The 21,323-nt window shown below is 57.7% G+C and overlaps 2 protein-coding genes across 2 annotated transcripts in view; one reads left to right on the plus strand and one right to left on the minus strand.

The window, feature by feature from the left end:
• The window catches only part of FRMD8 (FERM domain containing 8), a 16,519-nt gene extending 11,004 nt beyond the window's left edge, over window positions 1-5,515 (minus strand). The window contains exons 1-5 of the mRNA XM_007944970.1: window positions 5,431-5,515; window positions 3,529-3,696; window positions 1,132-1,233; window positions 852-910; window positions 584-750 (exon numbers count right to left, since the gene is read on the minus strand). Coding sequence (XP_007943161.1) covers window positions 584-750; window positions 852-910; window positions 1,132-1,233; window positions 3,529-3,696; window positions 5,431-5,515 — 581 coding nt within the window. The remainder of the gene's footprint in view (window positions 1-583; window positions 751-851; window positions 911-1,131; window positions 1,234-3,528; window positions 3,697-5,430) is intronic.
• A 5,900-nt stretch (window positions 5,516-11,415) lies between these two features.
• Window positions 11,416-15,629, plus strand: SLC25A45 (solute carrier family 25 member 45). The gene is made up of 6 exons (XM_007944774.1): window positions 11,416-11,452; window positions 12,471-12,514; window positions 12,607-12,678; window positions 12,927-13,112; window positions 14,955-15,213; window positions 15,361-15,629. The coding sequence occupies exons 1-6, from the start codon at window positions 11,416-11,418 to the stop codon at window positions 15,627-15,629; spliced, it is 867 nt and encodes a 288-aa protein (XP_007942965.1).
• The last annotated feature ends 5,694 nt before the right edge of the window (window positions 15,630-21,323 follow it).

The raw sequence follows: 21,323 nt of genomic DNA on the forward strand, positions 1-21,323 counted from the left end.
TCAGTTTGTGTGTCAACTTGGCTGGGCCTGGTTGAGTGGCTGGGCAGCTGGTGGTAGTTATTCCCCATGATGAGACTGGCAATCAACTCCATGGTGGATCTACCACATGCAGCTGAGTAGCTGCCTTTGGGATGTGGTCTGCTTCCCGTATATAAGCAGAAGCCTTGGGAACGGTCTGTAGCCTGTGGCACGCTTGGACCCTGCATGTAGCCGTATCATTGCTCAGCAGCCTGCCATCCTCTGCCGACCTTGGGACTTACAGCAGACTTGAATTAATGGCCTGCCACGTGGTTTGGTAACATCGGGACTGTGCCTTTTTACTTGTCAACCTTGGGCTTCTCAGCCCCAGCAGCCAGCAGCTGTCTGAGTGAAGAAACGCCTCTAGCTCCAGTGGGCTGGGAGCAGGAGGCAGAGCTGGACTCCAAGGTTGAGGGGCTTTCACCCAGCCCCTAGAGCCTGGCACTTTGAACTTGGGCTCAAAGCCTCCAAATTGTAAGAATAAACTCCTGTTTGTTAAGGCCGTCCCACCATTTGTGGTATATTCTTGTCAGAGCAGCACCTTGGAACCAGAATGGCCCCTCACCTCAGGGTGCAGGCAACAGGCTGGCCGGGCTGGTAGGGCCCAAGCTGCACGCGGCACACCAGGGCACCCAGGGCCTCGCAGTCCTCGGTGTCGCACGGGTACCTCGCAGTCAGCACGTTGCCTTTGGCCTCTGCATAGAGCAGCCGCAGGACCTCCTCGTCGTGGATCTGCAGGCCGGGCAGGGGTGGGGAGGGGAGACGAGGCCTGCTCAGTTGGGCGGGCAAGGCATGAACGGGCGCTAGGCACCAGACCTGAGGCCACTGCTCACCTGTAGCTCCCGCCGTTTAGGGAAAAACACATTCCTTCGGAACTGCAGGGAAGGCTCATCTGGGAAGAGAGGCTGGGTCACCATGGGGCCCTGTGCTCCCCGCCCGCCCCCACTCTCATCCTTCACAGCCCCTCCCAACCCTCTCCTGGGCTCCCCTCAGGGGCTCCCTCCCCCACAGGAGTGGCTGCAGGGAGCCCCGGGGAGATGCCGGCCCTGCCCGGCCCCCAGCAGGGTACTCAGGACTGAGCGCCCCAGGGCCCCAAACGGCGGTGCCACTGACCCATGGCTACGTCTTCGTCTGGAGCATCAGTGAAGCGCAGCAATAGCTCCGGCCACTGGCGGCCCAGCTTGTAGGGCTGGTGTTTGGGCTTCAGCTGCACCTCTGTGGGACGAGAGGGACAGTAGCCTGGCCAGCCTCAGGCCAGTCCTCCGGCCACCCCAGTCACCGCCAGAAAGGACAGTGACGACAACAGCAGTCAGCACCCAGACCTGTTCTGGCGTTTCTGTCAATTTACCCCACAGTGATCCCTCCCCAATTTAACCAGAGAGGCTCAGAGAGGTTAGGTTACTTGTCCAAAGTCACACAGCAAGGGAAAGGGGGGTGTCTGGCCCCAGGCCGAGCCAGTGTCTGACGGAAGACGCTGGTGCAGAGGGGCCCAGCACCACTCTGTGTGCTGTCATCGAGCTGACTCATGGTGACCCTCGTGCAGAACAGAACTGCTCCTCTGACCCGCCTCCACCAACAACTGCGTGTCACACTCAGCCCGATCCCAGGGGCCTGCTCTTAAGCCAAAACAGTGGCCCGTCCTCCAAGTTGGCCTTCTGCCTTAGCACCGGGCAGGGAGGCCTGCCTCTGCGTATCACGTGCCCCAACGGCCACCTCCCTCACCCTCCAGGAGGCAACCCCCACCACCAACTCCCCCAGTGTCCACCCCTCTGCTGCGGTCCCCAGAGATGGAGTGGGGAGCGGCTTAGAGATTATCTACTGTTTGGAGAGAAACGACTGTCCAAGGCCACAGAGCAGCTGAAGCAGTGGCAGAGGCCTGTCTCCCTGACCCCCTCTAAAGGCTGCCCGTGAGGGCCGAGAGCTCTGAGCATCCAGACACAGCCGGCGCCGGGGGCTCAGGGCCCACCTGAGGGAATGAGTGAGGCAATGACTCGCTGGGACCTGCTGGCCACATGCTGGGGGGAGGGCGGGGCTCTGGGGTAAGGCCCCCACTTTGTGGAACCTTCAAGACCCCCAACATCAGAGCAGGACTGTGCTGACCCCATCCCCACGGACTTCCAGGCAGGGCTTTCCTGCCTGCAGGCTGTGCCCTCAACCAACACAGAGAGGCCCTGGAGCCCCATTCCATGCTGGGACAATGACAAGGAGAAACCTACGCCCTCCCCAAATGCCCGGCTGGAACGGTGACTCTGCAGGCAGGGCCCCTCTCCTGGTGCCCCCCAAACCGTCCCCAAGAGGCTCTCAGCCTAGGAGTAGCTGTCCCTGCGTCACCTGGGGGTGGGGGGTGAACAGGGGTGGGCTCAGATTCTGAGGGGCCCACGTCACACCCAGCCCGGGGACAAAGTGGGTGGGGGCTTTGTGCTGGGGCCTTTAGACACCCGGGAGGCGCCCCAGGGTGACCCAGGCCACACAAGCAGCCCATTCATGCTCCAAGGCAGAAGAGGAACAGGAATGTGAAGGGGGGGTTGGGCGGAGGAAGTAGGAGGACCAGGCACTGGGCCTCCTGCTGCCAGGCAGGGGTGGGGGGGCGGACACACACACACACACACACACACACACACAGACACGGGGGATGCCACCCCCCAGCTTTCCAAAGCCAGAGCCCAGGCCAAAGGCCCTGACTGGTAAGGAGACCCGTCAGCAGGAATGGAGTGGGACTGGGCGAGGCCTCGGAGCCCAGCTAGCAGGAAGCCCTGGGGGGGCGGTGGCAGGCGCTCTTTCCTCCCCCACCCAGATCCTCCCTCAGGGTTGAGGCCTTGGGGGAGCGGCTATCACTGGCTCCCCTGGTCTGGGACCCCTGCTGTCCTATCTCCCTCTGACAACAGGATGGGCCCTGTTCTAGCCCCTTCCCCCACAGTGGAGAACTCCTGTCCCCGAGTGACAGCCTGCATGTCCTCTCCCCAGTGCTGTTCCCAGCTGAACAGCTGGCTCAGAGGCCCAACCCACCAAGGACCACAGGCCTGAGGCTCCAGACGGCCACAGCCCCCACAGCCACTCCCCTCCCCTCGGCCTTTCAGCCTGGACTGCCTCCATGGGCCCAGAAGGGTGCAACATGGGTGGTCCCAGGGCCAGATCCTAGACATGGAACTCGGGTGCCCTGGCTTCCCACCCTCCCTTGAGGGGACTGCTCCCTGGGCCACACTCTGCCTTCTTCCCAGCCCCCAAGGGCCAGGGTCGTTCACAGCCCTGCAGGGGGCCCCACAGGCTTGGGTCTGTACTTGGCCCTAGTGCTCAGTTCACTGCTGCAAACCTCCATCTCCGTGTCTGCAAACAGGGTTGGGCCCCAAGGCTGAGCTGAAACTGTGCGCACAAGATGCAGCTCCAAGGTGGCACAGACCCCCCCAGACCCCCCCCCATAGCCAGTGGCTGATGCTCAGACGCCCCTCTCTTCCCGAACTGGCCAGCGCCCTCCAAGCCCTCCAGGCTGGGCTTCTCGCTGCCTCGCCTTACCCAGCAGAGGGGAGACCAGCCAGAGCGCAAAGATATCCAGGGCCATGTCCGGCAGTTGCAGGATCTCTCGGACTATGCGGTGCAGCTCGTGGGCACTGAGCGAGGGCAGGTTCTCCACGGCCAGGGGCACCACCGAGTCATCCGCCAGGTAGACCAGCACGTCAGCCGCTGTGGTGGAGGCCAGGGTGGGTCAGCTGGGGCTTACCTTCCGGACACAGCCAGCAGGGCCCGGGTACCCACTGGGCTGGAGCTCCCACCCTATGCCCCTTAGGTGATCAAAGCTCCAAGTCTGAGGCACTGTTCACACCACGGTGGTGCGAGTCCCAACATCCGGAAAAGATGCATTAAGGTTACATTTGTTACGATTTACTCAAGACCCTTGAACCATCCAGAAACCCGGCCGCTCAGGCCCAGAGACCAGACAACTCTTACCCCAAGCTCCGAGGGTTCAGACTGGGGTGACCACTGCCCCCCAACTCCCCTGCTGTGCTTCTGCCCTGAAGAAAATTGCATAGGTGGGGACATTAAACCCACCATGCAGTTACAGAAGCTAGACTCTTAGGCTAAGTGAGACGTAGTAAGCTGCTGTTGCCCTTGGGCAGGTCACCATCCCTCTCTGGCCCAAGCTAAGAGGTGAACAAGGTAAAGCAGGTGCCAGGCTTCCGAAGACCCTTTAAGGCTCCGGACACAATGCTGAGGCTTTTCAGGACAGTCTTGAGCAGGCCCAGGGAAGCACAGCCCTCCCGACAGGCTGAGCATTCTGCTGGTTCAGTCCAGGGTAGCCTGAAGCCCGGAACCACAGCGAGCCCGCTGGAAGAACAGTCAGACTCCAACGTCTGTCCCCATAGCAGCAGGTACCCGGAAGGAGCCCCAGGCACGGAGGGGCACCCTCGGGTTCAAACCTAGCCCGGCACCCACCAGCTAGCTGGCTGACGTCTGCAAGTCAGTTTGTGTGTCAGTTACCCCATCTGCAAGAGCAGGTTCTAACGTCCCTCCCTCAAAACGTGGCTATGAATCAATCGAGGGAAAGCCTGTGATAGGAGGGCCTAACAGACACAGGAGGTGCCCTCTGGACCCCGAGTTTATTCTACAACAACAACTACCTTCTTCAGAGCTCATAAACCCAACTCCAGGAGGCTGAAATTCAGAGCCACTTTTCAGGTGGGGAAAGCAGGCACCCAGTGACCCCTGCAGGGGGCAACTTTCTGCCTGAGATAAATGGTGCCTCACACAGTCAAAAGGCTGTCTGTGACGAAAAAATGAAAGAAAAAGCAAAAGTGTCATTTTCCATCCATGTGATGTCATTTGGATTACCTGCTCTCTGGTGGAGGAGTGTCTAAAGTATCTAACTGCTAACCAGAAGGTTGGTGGTTCAAAGCCACCAGCCACACCTCAGAAGGAAATCTGGGCAATCTACTTCTGTAAAAATTTACCGCCTCAAAAACCCGGCGGGGGTGGGTTTGGTTTGGTTTTGAGATAAACCAGAGCCAAGAAGAGAACATCCCTCAGCCAGGAGGCACTGAGAGTGCCTGGGCCCTAGGCCTCAGAGCTCCAGGAGTCTGACAGATCTCAACTTATTAATGTGTATCTCACTTGTTACTATGAAAAGGAGCTCTCGTGGCGTAGTACCTAAGGCATTTGCCTGCTAACCAAAAGGTTGGCAGTTCAAATCCATCAGACGCTCCTTGGAAAGAAAATAGGGCAGTCTACTTCCGCAAAGATTTACAGCCTCAGCAACCCAATGGGGGTCACTATGAGTCAGAATTCACTAGATAGCACTGAGTTTGGTTTTCTTGGCTTCTTAATATTAAAGATCATCTTTAATGAAAAAGGTGACAAGCCATGGCCTCTTCCCCAGGGATGGGTCACAAGACGGTAAGGAGGATGGGGACAGGGACCCACCTCGGGCTCCCACGGACGACACGCTGCTTCGGTGGGACCGCTCCGCGGGGCCGGGCTGCCCGGCACTGCCTTCCGTCCCGTCCATCTGCAGAAGAAAAGACATGCAGTCGTTACTGAGGGTCCACGGATGTAGGGGGCTGCTCAGCTCTCACTGAAATAGGGAGGGGTGTTCCCGGACTGGGTCTGCGAGGCTGGACAATGTGGGCTAGAAGCCCGGACGGTGCAGACTGGGAGGCCTCGGCCAACTCGGGGTCCGGGCCAGGCTGACAGGGGATCGGGCTGGAACCGGCAGAAGGGGAGTCGAAGCTCCGCGCTCGGGATGCCCAGGCGGGGCATAGTGCACCCCGGTCCGGGGCAGACGCCCGGGCAGAGACGGTGTCTCCGTGCTTTCACCTCGCAGGGACACAGCGCCCGCCGCCTCAGCCCAGGCTCCCGTCCTCCCTCCGGCTTCAACTCCGGCTCCAGCCCCGCCGCCGCCCGGGTTCCCGCCCCGGCTCCGGCTTCTCGGGCGGAGACACGGAAGCGGCGGCGGGAGGAAGCGCTGGGCGCAAGGCCCCGCCTCCCCCGCCTGCGGGCGCCAATCGGAGGCCGAGACCGGCGCGCACGCGCCCTGCTCGGCGCCCGCACGCTCACGCCCCCTACCGCTGGCCCGCGCATGCCTGGAACGGCCGGGAAGCCCACCTAGCGTGTCTAAGTCACCCCCCCCCCCGAAATCTGCTTTGCGAACCAGCCTGGCCACCAGCCTGAGTGACCGAGGGGCAGTCGCCCACCCCCACGCCCCGACCGTTGGCCTGTGACAAGGTGGAGCGAAGGTGCAGGGAAATCGGGGGTGCAGGCGGGAGTTCGGCGTCTGGCTCGCCTTGGCACTTGGGTCCGGTGTTCTCACCTGTAAAATGGAGCTCCTTCCTTGGCCGTGTCAGGGACACACTGTGCTGGGCCTGGGTAAAGAAGGGACCCTGGTGCTGCAGCGCTGGGAGAGTGACAGGCTCCTCATGGAGCAGGACGTAGGGCGAGTTCCTGACCGATCTGTACAAATCCATTCAACCTTGAAGACTCAGTTTCCTCACCTGCCAAAGGAGGTTACACTAGATGGCCTCTGAGAACCCTTCCCACTCTCAAATTACGGCTTAGAAACCCAGCCAGGCACACTCCCTCATTTTCCCAGGGAGCGGTCACATGGCACCTGCTATCTTAGACACACAGTCTGAGACCTTGGGGCATTCTCAGGCTGGGGAGTAGTGATGGGGCCTCAAAGAGGCAGGTGTGAAACTACCTGTCCCCAGGGTCACGTCCCCAACATGTCCTGGCAGCCCCAGCATGTGTGTGCCTGAGGATCTTGGAGCCAAAGAAGTCCATGGCACCTTCCTGTGTGAGCCACAGAACAGGCTCGGTGAGCAGGAACAGGGGGAAGTGGGTCCAACCTGTCCTGGTTCCCTGGGATTGGAAGGCACATCCACTCCTGACTGAGCCCAAGTTTCCTCAGTATTTGAAACAGCTCTTTGTCTCCCTTCCCAGGACCCAGGGGCTCAACCCATGGCAACGTGTCTTTTTTCCTAGCATGACCTAAGGGCTCTAGGAAGCTCTATAAGGGCTGGAGGGGAGAGTGTGCAATAGCACCAGGTACTTCCCTCCCGGTTCTCAGCTCTGGGCCCCTCAGAGCAGGACACGATGATACCTGTGCCTCCCTGGACTAGCCAACACAAAGTGGGGACACAGTTTGGTGTTACTGCCTGCTCACTGTGTGTGGGGCCTGTACTATCAGGGTACTGAGACCCAGGGGAGACACACCCTGCCCTCAAGAAACTTATATTCTGTTTTAATTGGTCAGGGTAGGGAATGGGAAGAGACAAGACCAGGAAAAAAAGTATATTAAATAGGACAAAAACTCTCCTTAAGAGCTGTAAAATACTGTACTAGGAGCAGGAAGAGGAGGGACCTCGATTCTTGAGCACCTACTGTGTGCTGAATGTTGGGCTAGGCCCTTTTGTGTGTGTCACCTCACATCCACGTGGGCCCCAGGGGTGGAAATAAAAGTAGGAGCAACTGCATAGGCTGACTGAATACTATTTGCCAAGTACTTTAAAAGGAGCTCTGGTGGGGTAGTGGTTAGGGAATTTGACTGCTAACCAGAAGGTCAGTGGTTTGAACCCACCAGCTGCTCCATGGAAGAGCGATAAAGCAGTCTGCTTCCTTACAGATTCACAGCCTTGAAAACCCAATGAGGGTCGCAAAGAGTTGGAATTGACACGATGGCAGTGTCTTTTGTTTGGTTTTGAGTTAATCCTTGTACCCAGGGCTTCAAACTGGTTCTTCCTGGTTCAGTCATGACCAACAAATCAAATCCAGAACAGATTCGAATTTGTAAAATGTAGGTGTCTTGGCACAATAACCAGAATGGGAAAAATAATGGGTAGATGCCCTGCTAGAAACTTAATCTCTCTCTTAGAAAACAGGGCTGGCATGCACATTGTATGGCCGCCATATCTCCCAATCAGCAGTCTTGGAAGCCACAGTGCCCTGCTCAAAGATGGCGGCCGGCTGCACTGTTTGAATGTGTGTCATTCTCCACAGTCCTGGCAATCATCCAGTCTCCTTCATCAGACTCCTGAAGGGGCTCGATAGGCCTCATCTGAGTCCCATCCCAGGGCTTCGACCCATAATTTTCCCCACTCCGGTTACCCATACGGCAAACCCACATTTTACACATTTGTTTTTGTTCCAATTTCACTGCACTGGCCATGACTAAACAGATTGGAAGCCCATTAAAGAAGTGAGTATTGTATCTTTATTTTATGGGTGATAAAACAGGATTGGAAGGGTTGCATGGCAAGGCCAGCAGCTAACAGGTATGTGTAGTTGTGGAGATGAATGGACACTAGAACCCAAGTCCAGCTGATCGAGGAGGGACTTTGGGAGAGTCTCCAAGTCTGAGTGTGGTACTGGCTGATAGGGTGGGTGGGTGAGGAGAGGCACTCCTGGTAGCAGGATCCATGTAAGCGTGGTTAGGATACGGGGAAAGCCAGAAACACTCGTGACAGTGCAATGGAGGAAGGCTGAGAAAATAGGACAGCAGCCAGTGGTGGGGAGCCTCGAACCCAGGGTGAGGGATTCATGGTGGGTTTGGCAGGTAGTAAGGGACCTTTTAGACGTTGTGAGCTGGAGAGACAAGAGGAGAGCTCTCCCTTACCAGGCAGGATTGGCCAGAGGACTGGAGACTAGCCAGCCAGTGGATGGGCTTTGCATCTAGAAGGCTGTAGGTGAGTGTGATGAGATGAACCGGGTGTGGTGGGATTGGCGGAGGGAGCAGGCCATTCTGAAGTAAGGGCCTGGGGGACCACAGGCCTTCAGAGCTGCGAGGCCTTGAACATTGCAATCGGCTGGGCTTACCTCCTGCTTTCTATGCAAACGATAAAGGAGCCCATGCCCAGCAGAGGGTTTTGCCAAGGTCCCTCAGGGGCGAGGGACAGAACTAAGACTGTAGTCTAGCTTCCCTCGAGAGGCCACTTGTGGAGAAGGTCCTTGGGGCAGCCCCAGGGAGGAAGTCAGAGATGAGGCCCTGTCACGGCCCGAGAAAGTAGCAGGGTGACGGATGCTGCTTTGGCCACGGAGGGAGCAGAGAGAAGCTGAACAGACAGAAGTGGTCCTTGGGCGTCCCACGGGACACCAAGAGCTGAGTTGAGCCCCCAGGGAGGGGATCCTGGGGCGTGTTTTGGGACCTTTATATTCTTTTGGATCCTTCAGAGATGAGGAGTGAGAACTGAGCCCAGGGATGGCCACTGATGCCACTCTCTAAACCTTCCTTCCTTCCATCTACCCATCCATCCATCCTTCCATCTATTCATCCATCCATCCTTCCTTCCTTCCTTCATTCATTCATTCAGCTAATATGTTTTGATGGCCCACTCTGTCCCAGAGTCCCTGGGTGGCACAGACAGTTAACCACTCAAGTGCTACCTGAAAAGTTGGTGGTTCAAAACCACCCAGAGCCACCTCAGAACTGAGACAGGCCTGGCCATTCGCTTCCGGAAGGTCACAGCCAAGAAAGCCCCAGGGAGCAGTTCCACTCTCTGCACACCAGGAGTCGCCAGGAGTCAGAATTGACTCAGTGGCCACTGACAGCAGTAACGGTGCCACCCGCTGTTCTAAGCCTTTGAGGTACATTAGTGACCAAAACAGCAAGAGATCCCAGCCCAGACAGCAACGAGTCAGTGACGTAATGTGTCGGAAGGTGCAGTGGAAGACAGAAACAGTAGAAACAGGAGAGTGGCACCCGCCCCACGCGGGGCAGTGTGGGCAGATGATCAGGGCGGGCCTCCCTGGACGAGGCTCAAGTGAGGGAAAGGGTTTACATGGAGGGAACACGCCGTGCGAAGGGCTGAAGGCGGAGCGTGTTTGAAGAAGGGTCAGGTGACCAGGGTGGCTGGAATCGTGGCAGAAGAGGAAGTCAGAGCGTGTGGGCAGCGGGCAGCAGGGGTGTGTGTAGGGGTGTGTGTGAGCGCTCAGAGATCTGAGGAGGGGCTTCGGTTTTGTCTGAGCAGGCCGGGCCGTTGTAGGGACCCCTGGTCTGACTTTAAGCAATCGCTCTGGCTGGGCTGCCTGTGGATGACAGAGTGGAATGGGGGGCAGGTGGAGGCAGGGAGGCCGTGGAGCAGTGATCCAAGTGGACATGACGGTGGCTGGGGCCAGGGTGGCAGCAGTGGGGGAGGTGAGAAGGGGCTGGATCCTGGATCTGCTTCCAAACCAAACCGAACTCACTGCCGTTGAGTCGATTCAACTCATAGCGACCCCTCCTGGTGTTTCCGAGGCGGTATCTCTACAGAAGTAGATTGCCCAATCTTCCTTCTGAGGAGCGGCTGGTCAGTTTGAACCATCAGCCTTCTGGTCAGCAGTCAAATGCCTTCGGTACTACGCCACCAGAGCTCCTTGGATCTGCTTTGTTGTTGTTGTTATGTGCCGTCGAGTCAGCCCGGACTCATAGTGACCCCTCCTTGGGTTTCCGAGGCAGTATCACTTCGGAAGTAGGATTGCCCAACCTTCCTTCCGAGGAGTGGCTGGTGGGTTTGAACCGCCAGCCTTCTGGTTAGCAGTCAAGTGCCTTAGGCACTATGCTACCAGAGATCCTTTGGAAACCTGTAGGGCAGTTCTACTCTGTCCAACAGGATGCTTTGAGTGGGAATTAACTCAGTAGCAGTGGGTTTGGTTTGGGAAGGGGCAGTGAGGAGAGCCCCCAGGGAAGCAGCATTTATGACTTACTCACCCGGGGAGTCATAAACGGCCCCAGAGAGAGCAAACAGGCTCCAGGCCCCTGGTGAGTCACTCCTGGGAGCCTGTCCCTCCCTGTCCGCCTCCTCAGCACCTCAGTGTCACAGGTGACTGTGGGTTGGGTCTGCCCCCTAGTGGCCACAGCTCCACTCTACAGCCTCATTGCCTGTGCTCCGCAGGCAGGGGAGGAAGAGGCGTGTGGGCTGCGCTGATAAAGTTACTGTGTTGGAGTTGAACTGTGCTCCATGCGGGTTGGCATTCGGGTGGCTGTTTTTTGGGGAATGGATTGCAAGGTCTTTCTTGTCAGGCCTGTCTGGGTGACCTCGAACTTCCAACCTTTCAGTTAGCAGCCACACTTAGGAGGGGTTTGTATCACCAGGGACTTGGCAAACCCCTTCTGACTGGAGGCAGCCCTGGAGGGGCTCCACCCAGGAGGCTGGGGGGCCTAGCTGTCCTTCCTAGCCCGGCCTGGCTGCTATCAGTGGGGCCGGGAGACCAGGCCACCAGGGGCCCCGTCGTCCCTGCCCCACGTATCTCCTCCAGACTCTCAGGGTCACTGAGGTTGGCACTGTCCCATCTCCTGACCGCCTGGGCACGGGGCCACTTCTCACCCCTACACTCAGGGTTAAACATTAGTGGGAGGTTATCAGGCTGGGGTCCAGGACAGGGAGAGGGCTGAAGTCAACCTTCCGCAGCTTCTCCTCCTCAGTCGCGCCCTGGACGATGCCTGCGGAGGAGTTTGTGGCTGGCTGGATCTCCGGTGAGACATTTTCCCTCCTTCTGTCACGTCGCTCCCAAGGGGGTGGGGGGAGACATCTGAGCAGCTGAGGCCAAAGTCCTGGTTCCCCTGGAGCAGCCCAGGCCCAGATGTCCCGGGAGCGAGCTCCTGGAGGTTCCTGGTGGGTCAGGAGAGAAAGGGGTGGGGGTGTGGTGGAACGGGGGTGCTGTTTCTGCCGTTCATGCCCAGTCCCTGACACCTGCCAAGGTCCCAGGAGCCCCCGCAGCACCTTGACCCGCAGCCCTGCTCCTGCACCTGCCGTGGAGCTCAGGGGTGAAGTTTACCTGTGACCTTGCTGTCCTGAGGGCTGGCAGAGGGCTGTTCTCCGGAGCCCTGCCACCTGTCATGCTTCCCGACCCAGCCCAGCTGGGTGACACGTCTCTGAGAAGGAAGAGGGGACATTCTGAACCTCCCCCAAGGATACAGCCTCCCCCGAAATCCGGAGCCAGCCTCATCGATGAAGGGCAGAGCCAGGTCTCTCCCCTCGTGCCCTCCAGGTCACACTGTGGGTGCTGACCGTCCCCCTGCCCAGGGACAGAAGCCCCATGAGACCAGGGCCTGGTTGGCATCCAGGCCGGACACTTGGTAGCGGTTATCAGTTGACGAAGGGGTGAAGCTGGCCGAGGCAGGGGAGTGGAAAACTGGAGAGTCGTTCCAGTCCCACAGCCACATGAACCAGCGGGGACCCAGGTGTCTACCCAGCTGAGGACACGTGGGTCCTGGGAGGCTCATCCCTTCTGGGTAAGTCCTCTGGGGGGGCTGGGGGTCTCGCTGCCCTGACTCTGTGCCTAGCACAGTGCCTGGTGTGAAGAGGGCCTGATGAGGGGGACGGTCAGATGGGAGAGGGTCTGACGGAGACCCTCCATTAGGGGAGTTTCTCTGGAGCCCGGCAGGAAAGTGTGCACGGTGTCTGCACAGCCCAGCCCCTCCTCCCTGCCCGAAGCCCTCTTTCCTCAGCCTGGCAAGTGTCCTCACTCATAACTCCCTTTTGTCACTGCAGGAGCTCTGGGCCTGGTCCTGGGACACCCCTTTGACACCATAAAGGTGAGTCCAGGGGGAGGCCCCGGAGGTCCCCTCCTGCACCGAGCGGGGCCCTGAGAGCTGACCCGTCCCCCACGGATCTGTCCCCGCTCCAGGTGCGGCTGCAGTCCCACAGCAAGTACCGCGGCATCTTAGACTGTGCTGTCAAGATCTACCGCCACGAGTCGGTGCGGCGCTCCTTCTTTTGGGGGGGGTGGGTAGCATCAGGGCAGGCAGTGCTGGCTTCTTCCTCCTCCCCGGCTGGGCTCTGCCCCTGGAGAGCAGGCCCCGGGACTGTGGGGAGGAGAGCGAGTGGGTGGGAACTGAGGACCCGAGGGAGACCTTCCTGGCCCCCGGCCTGGCCCTTCCCTGCCGGCAGGAGAGCCTGTCGGGGAGCCGGGAGGCGCCACCCACTCCTGCATCCGTGTCCCTGCAGCTTCTCGGCTTTTTCAAGGGGATGAGCTTCCCGGTGGCAAGCATAGCCATCGTCAACTCCGTCTTGTTCGGGGTCTACAGCAACGTCCTGCTGGCGATCACGTCCACCACCCACCAGCAGCGGCGGGCCCAGCCTCCCACCTACATGGACGTGTTCATTGCGGGCTGCGTCGGGGGGTTTGTACAGGTGAGAGGGGAGGGCTCCCACGTATGCGCGCACACACACACACACACACACACACGTGCCTGCACACGTGAGCGCGATGCCACGAGCCTTGCCCTCGCAGCCCCCTCTGGCAGCCCCACAGCTTCGGAGGACAGGCCTCCCGCAGGGGACCAGGGGGTTGAGGAGCTGTAGAGAAATGGCCGGCTCCCGGCTGCTCCTTGGCGCCTGGCCTAGCCTGGCTGCGCCCCGGCCTTCCAGGCTGCCGCTCTCAAGGACAAGGGTGTGGAGAACAGAGGGGGCCCAAGGCAGAAAGAGCTGGTGGGAATGACACCAGCTAGGCCCACAGCTGTGGGAAGACCTTTCCGTCCACCAGGCGACCTTTGACCCTGGGGAACTGGCAGTTTCAACCTTCCTCCTTCATCCCCAGCCGAGCTCGGGGCCAACCCTGTGGCCATGCTGCCGAGCTCAGCCCCTTTCCTGCAGTGTCTGAGTGGCCACCGTCTGGGAGCCTGCACCTGGCCCCAGCACCACAGCTCTTTCGGGAGACGCTACTCATTCAGTTTTGGTATCTGTTCTCGGCACTTTAGTGCCCAGGCTTTGGGAGGGTGGTGGAGGGGAGAGGGGCCTCCAGGTGCCAGAGGGAATGAGCCAAAAGGGAAGTCCGAGTGGGCAGAGACAGAGGGAGCCCCGTCCCACTCCCCACAAGGCTCCCAACACACTGACCTCGTCCAAGACCCAAGACGGGGACAAAGGACGAAGTTAGGCTGCTGGTCAAGTGAATTAATGATTAATGAGACCCCTCAAGGTCTGGCTTCTCTTCTGCCCCTTCTTGCGGGGGGCATGGTGCAAAACAAAGGACAGAAAAAGGAACGGTTTATATTTGGAAGGAAACATTCTTTGTTGGTTACCAAGGGTGGGAGGGGAGGAAATACTGCGTAAGTAAATAAATAAATAACAAAAGATAGAAGACACACAGCCCCCAGTGATTACGCTCTCCTGAGCATAGAACCCATTCTCTCCTAAACTTGAGCATCTTACCTTGACCTAGGAGCTCTGGTAGCGTAGTGGCTAAGGCACGTGACTGCTAACCAGAAGGCTGGCGGTTCAAACCACCAGCCACTCCTTGGAAGGAAGATGGGGCAATCTACATCCGTAGTGATACTGCCTCGGAAACCCAAGGAGGGGTCGCTATGAGTCGGGTCCTACTCCACGGCACATAACAACAACAACCACCTTGACCTAGTTGCATCCTTGACCCAAACCCCTGACCACCCTCAACCTCCCTCCACAGCCTTGTAGCACCACCCCTCTCCTGGACCCAGTCCCAACACTGTCCCACATCTGTGTCCGCCTGCCTCAGCTGGTGGACAGGAATCCTGGCACCCACGGCATCCCACGTGTCACCTGGCTTCCCTTGCTCACAGGTGTCTGTGCTGGAGGTGTCAGGGTTGCCCTTCTGGGCCTCACAGGCCCATCAGTAGAAGCATGCTGACCTCCTACACCCTGGAGTAGCGTCTGCTCTGACTCACAGGCCCAGCCTGAATCCTTTATTCTGACCCCTGGCATTAGGGAGACTAGAAACCTGGGGGCCCCTAGGGAAAGAACCTGTGTGGCTGTGTGCCTACTATGTGGCGAGCAGTCTCGGTGCTGTTGCGTGGGGCCAATGCCGCTCGCTGTCAAGGCGCCTGATGCTAAGGGAGGTGGCCGGTCCCTACTGCATTGAGACACCCTGACCCGTACCCAAGGTGAGGCCCAGCCTTGCAAGCCTCCTCCCACAGGGAGACACTGGCTGCTCTCACCCATCTCCTTCCTCTGGTTACTGTAAGCGGACTGTGACCAGGGCCTCACACTCCCTCCCTACAGGCCTACTGCCTGGCCCCTTTTGACCTCATCAAAGTCCGGCTGCAGAACCAGACGGAGCCGAGGGCGCAGCTGGGGAGCCCGCAGCCGCAGTATCGGGGGCCGGTGCATTGTATGATTTCCATTCTCCAGAAAGAGGGACCCCAGGGGCTGCTGCGAGGGGCCGGCACCCTGATGCTGAGGGATACCCCCACGTTGGGCATCTACTTCGTCACCTACGAATGGTGGTGCCGCCAGTACACGCCAAAGGGCCAGAACCCCAGTGAGTCCAGTGGGCCAAGAGGAGAGGGGCGGTGGCGGGGGTCGGGGAGCTTGGCGGGCGCTGGGGGAGCTGCCCTGGGAGGAGAGACCCGGGGAGGGCGCTGTCCTCCTCTGACGCTTGCCCCCTGCCCTGGCTGCTTCTGCCCAGGTTCAACCACTGTGCTGGTGGCGGGGGGCATCGCCGGCATCACCTCCTGGGTTACAGCCACGCCCTTGGACGTGATCAAGTGCCGCATGCAGATGGACGGGCTGAAGGGCCAGGTGTACCAGGGGGTGCTGGACTGCATGGTGAGCAGCGTCCGGCAGGAGGGGCCCGGAGTCTTCTTCCGGGGCGTCACCATCAACAGTGCCCGCGCCTTCCCCGTGAACGCCGTCACCTTCCTTAGCTACGAGTATCTCCTCCGCTGGTGGGGATGAGCCAGCCGGGCCCCGGCAACCCCACCTCCCGTTGCCGCCATCCGGGGCCAGGGTGAGAGCACCCAGCTGGCAGTGCCAACGCCAGGGGCTCAGCCCCCTGTGCCACCCACCTTGTCCCGTCAGGGGAGCCTTCCACGCACTGGGCTGGGGCTGAGCTGCTGGCGGTGGGCCCAGGCAGCCGCGGCCTGGACTGGCTGGATCCAGGGCTGCTCTCAGACCCCAGCCCCGCCCTCCGTTCCTTTGCTCCCTGCGTCTGTCAGTGAAGCAGGGACGACGGGGCGGGGCGGGAGCAGATTAGCGGTGGTGCTGGTCACCTTCCAGCCTGTGCCCCGTGGAAAGGCGCCTTGCCTCCTGAGCCCTGTCCCAGGATGTGGCACCCTGGGATCTGGCTTCAAGGACCCTTTGAGCCTCCCCGCCACGGCCTCGATGCCCACCATCCCCTTCCCACCCTCCCTGCCTTCCCCTGCACCACTCAGCGGTCACCCCTTCCATCCCCCTCCCTGCCCAGAGCTGCACAGTGGCTGCACCACCTTCAGGAAGCAGCCAGGCCCCTTCCCCACGGCCCTCCCACCCGTCAGCCCTTCTTCTCCCTGGGGGCCCTGAACAAGGCTTACTCCCACCCCGGCCACAGTGGGCAGTGCCCAGCAGCATGACTGTGCCCATCCTGTGACCCTGCTCCTCTCTGAGGGCCAAGCTGAAGGTCTGTCTCCCGCCGGCCACACTGACTTTGGGCTCCAGGCTCCTGGGCCTGCTCCCCTCTGCCTGCTCCCACCCTCTGGGCCGCCTCTCTGCTTCACTGTAGCTGCCAGTTTCACTTACCCGCCTCACCGTGAGACCCAGCACGTTCAGTAAACGCTTCCGAGAGGAACCTCTGCTTGCATGCCCTCCCTCCCGTGCTTCCCTTCCAACCACAGCCCACGACCCACCTGCTCTCTGGCCCCGCTACATAGAGCCCTCTCCACGGGCGCCTGGCTCCGGCTTTGCATGGCCTTTCTGGTGGGCATGGTGGGCACGGTGGGCTGGTACCAGCACGCCCTCTCAAGGCTGGGATGGTGTGGGGAGTTGAGGGGTGTCCAGTCCGATGGCCTCTGTTTTCTGTACCCGTTGCAGTTGCTCAGTGGGAGTTAAACTGTGGCTGTGAGGGCTCTTTAGTCCTTGGTGACTCTAGGGGGATGTGGGGAGTGCCAACCACAGCGGGTGACAGATGGGTTGACACCAAAACAACTGTCTATAAAGTTTTTGTGCAGTGGGAGCTGTGGATGCTGGTGTGTGAGACGCTGTGGGGGCTGGGCCGGGCGTGGGCACGGGCACCATGGTGCAGCTGGGCCACAGGCCGGTGCCAGAGGAGGCGGCCATTGGTGCCAGAGGCCCGGGGCAGCCCGCAGGCTGTGCACCCACTGGGCCAAGGCCATGGGCATGCAGTGAGGAAGGGACCCTGAGGGCCTGGCCGGATTCCGTATGGTCTGGTACAGGAAGGGGTCTGTGTGTGGGGGCTGATACTATGAGTTACCATACTGGGTGACAGCAACCCCAGTGACACTACTATCTTAGTGGCAATACAGTGGGCATGGTTTGTGTCCATCTACTAATGTCCCCATCTGGTTTGACATCTACCTGATCCACCTCACAGTGACCTGGAGTGACCTGGAGTTGCGGGGCTTCCCACAGAAACCGTGTCAGTGTTACAGCTGACAGAGGTGGCGGCCTTGGCTCTGAGACACTAGTAACTTGTCCCCGCTCACAGAGCTGGTGAGGATGGGACCCCGCTGCTCCACCTGGGCCCTCACGGGGCCCTTCTTTGGCTGTGCAGTCTCCCACGAGCAGGAGTCAGACTCACCCAGTTCAGACTCAGCTCAGCCCTCTGCACATACTTCTGGGTTCTTGCTGTCCAAGCTCTCACTCACTGGATGGTGCGCTGCAGACGGCTGGTGCCACCAGGACCCTTCACCCCTTGTCATAAGGGGGAAGCCAGGGACGTGGCCATGGTCGGGGTCTCCCCTTCCCCCTTTGTCACGGCTTGGCCGTGGGCACATGGCCAGAGGTGAGGGTCTCCCCTTCCCCCCCCTTGTTGCAAGGTGGCCCCATCTTCCTTCCGCAGAGCGGCTGGTGGGTTTGAACCACCGACCTTCTGGTTAGCAGCCGGATGCCTTATCCACTACGCCACCAGAGTTTTAAAGAAGCAAAGCCCAAACCAAACCCACTGCCTGGAGTCGATTCTGACTCACAGCGCCCCTAGAGGACAGAGTGGAACTGCACCACAGGGTTTCCAAGGCTGTCAATCTTAAGGGAAGCAAAGCCCAAACCACACCCACTGCCTTGGAGTGGCTTCTGACTCACAGCGCCCCTAGAGGACAGAGTGGAACTGCACCACAGGGTTTCCAAGGCTGTCAATCTTAAGGGAAGCAAAGCCCAAACCAAACCCACTGCCTTGGAGTGGCTTCTGACTCACAGCGCCCCTAGAGGACAGAGTGGAACTGCACCACAGGGTTTCCAAGGTTGTCATCTTTACGGAAGTGGACTGCCTCATCGTTCTCCTGTGGAGTGGCTAGTAAGTCTGAAGCACCAACCTTTTGGTTAGCAGCTGAATGCTTTAACCACTTCACCACTGCAGCTCCTAGTGTGCGTGTGACAACACCTGCAGAATTGGACGGGACTACTTGGCCTTGATGTATATATATATATTTTTTAATGAGATAGTTGGAAATGGTGAACATCATCCGCTTCCTTCCTTCACATGTTACAACCCGTCCGTTAGGGAGTCCTGCCAACTGCAGTCACTTGCTAACTTCACTTGGTCTCCTGTTTCCACTTGTCCTCGTCACCTCCCCACCCATTCTTCACACAGCAACCAACTTACATTTTTAAAAACTCAAAACAGATCATGTCTTTCTTTTGTCTAAACCTCCCTCCGAAAACCCTCTATGGCGGTTAGCATGACATCAGTGCGGCTGGGCTCACAGGCCCCTGCCCACCCCTCTGGCCTCCTCCGCTACTCAGGCCTCACTGTCTTCCAGCCACGGGCACTCTTTCCTGTTTCGAGCTGTTTCTCACCTTAGATGTTTGTACCTAACGGTTCTCTCTCCAAGGAGCTCTGGAGGTACAGTGGGTGGAACATTTGGCTGCTAAGTAGAAGTTCAGCGGTTCAAATCCACCAGCTGCTCCGTGGGAGGAAGATGGGGCAATCTACTTCCGTAAAGATTTACAGCCTCAGAAACCCAGTCGGGGTCACTGTGAGTCAGGATAGACGCAAAGGCAGCGGGATGGGTTCTCTCGGTAGAGAATGCACCCTCCCTCTTCAGAAGCTCGGCTGTTTCCTTCTTATCAGTCACGGTTCAGCAGCATCTCCCAGACACTCTCCATCAAAAGACCTTCTAGACTAAGACCATGGAAGGCTGAAGGGTCCCCTCCCTGGAAATTGCAGACCTTCAACAGGCTGGCAGGCAGGGTTAAAGCAGACATTCATCACAGGGACTAACTTGCTATTTTCCCCTCTGTGTTGCTTTCTTTTAAGTGAATAGAGTAGCCGATCTTTTCATGGACGCTGATTTCTTTAGATTTGTTATTTTCAATCATACATTCTTCTAAGTATGACCTTCTGCCACGACTGGTGCCAGCCGAGGATGATAGTCTGTTGTCGTGGCCGGCGTGACAATTCTAGAACAGGGGGTAAGAGAATGAGTTAAAAATGAGAGAAAAGTTAAAGGATGGGAACGGGAGGAACACTCAGAGCCATTGCAAAGCAGTGCCAATTTTATTATGATTATTCTCAAACTTATATACAAGTTTAACATGGGAAAAGTGCACAGTTCATATGTCATACAATCAATCACAAGTTAATCAATATTGGGAAAAGTACATGCATACACAATTGGCATATGAAATTTAAACTAACATTCCTGTTCCCATAATTCAAGTCACCACAACTCAGGTCACCATAACCTCTTAAATTCTATACTCATTCTTCTATGTAACTAAGTTCCCTAGAAACCTATGTTCCCTAGCAACTAGTTTAGATTGGCTTCTGCATATTCTGGGTTCAATGAAAGGTTATGGCTCTTTTGCACCTGCTGTTTCTCTGAACAACACAAGGGAGAAAATGGCTGATGGTGTTCTAAGAGCAGGGCTCAACCTTCAGGGACACTTAAGAGCATCAACCCACAAGACTTAGGGCCCATCAGTCCTTATGGGGACACTTAAAAGTATCAACCTATTTCTGGGAGCCGTCGCTCAATTAGTCACTCACCATGTCCCAACAGTCCTTTAAGACTTAGGGCTCTCCACAGTCTGTGAACCAAGATGACCCGGGAAAGAGGGATGCCGAGTCCAGAGTAGCCACAGAAAAGAAGAACAAAGACGTTCCTGAGGGTCCAAGAGATCTTCCGACCCCTTCCCACCTCCCTATGTAATCATGTTTCCCCCTCTGTCAGGGAGACAGATAGTTTAGAGAATGGTTCTCTCTGTCTCCTTGAATCTTTATACTCATTAAATTCTTTGGCTTTTCTACTTCGACCTGTTTTGGTGATTGGCTCTGCTTGTGACAGGTGGTAAGGATCTCACTGTTTCTGCTTCAAGACTAGGAAGAAGGGCCTGGTAATCTATTTCCAAAAGTCATCCAGCATAAACCCTGTGGTCACAACAGTCCAGCCTGGGATGGTGCGGGCCTGGGCAGTGTTGGTTCTGTTGTGCGTGGGGCTGCCGTGAGTCAGGGGCCACCTTGACGGCATCTAACAACACTGACAACTTACGACTACCTTAAGGTACCACCTTATTGACTTGTTGATTCTTTATCATGTTCTAGTAGAAGGTAAGGGCCTTGAGAGCAGGGATCCTCTCTCTCATGTTCAACACCAACTCCCCCAAAGAACGAAAAAACAAACCCACTGCCATTGAGTCGATGCCAACTCATAGCAACCCCCATTGGGTTTCTAAGGCTGTAAATCTTTACGAGAATAGATTGCCCCATCTTCCTCGGAGCAGCTGGTGGGTTTGAACTACTGACCTTCTGATTATCAGCCAAATGCCTGATCCACTGCACCACCAGAGCTCTTACCACCAGCTTCATAGGCCGAGAACAGGGCCTCAGCCACAAGCTAAGCATTCAGTAAATGGCGCTTGGGAAAAGGAGTCACCTACAAGTTGGTGATGCCTGCTAAAAGGCTCTGAGGCTTAAGCTCGATGAATCTGTCCATTACAAAAGGACCATGATTCTGATTGGTTTGAGCCGCTGTGATGATGTTATCATTCCCATGATGAGAGCTGATGCAAGGTAGTCACCTCCATGGTGGGATATACTGTGAGCAGCCAATCAGTGGAAAGGCAGTTTTCTCAGGGGTGTCGCCTGCTTCCTATATATATATATATATATATATAAGCTCTCTCTGGTAGCATAGTGCCTAAGGCACTTGACTGCTAACCAGAAGGCTGGCCATTCAAACCCACCAGCCACTCCTCAGAAGGAAGGTTGGACAATCTACTTCTGTAGTGATACTGCCTCGGAAACCCAAAGAGGAGTTGCTGAGTTGGGTCCGACTCGACGGCACATAACAACAACATATATACATCCTGGGAAAATTCTTGGACTTTCTGTTGGATCTGGATCTTGCATCTAGCTTCTGAGTTTTTGGAGTTGAACCAGTGGCCTGCTGTGTTGTCTGCCAATCTTGGAATTATTTCCTTCACAGCCTTTGAGCCCCT

The sequence above is a fragment of the Orycteropus afer genome, unplaced genomic scaffold, assembly GCF_000298275.1.
Source record: "Orycteropus afer afer isolate SDZICR_OR568_19922 unplaced genomic scaffold, OryAfe1.0 scaffold00130, whole genome shotgun sequence".
NCBI lineage: Eukaryota > Metazoa > Chordata > Mammalia > Tubulidentata > Orycteropodidae > Orycteropus > Orycteropus afer.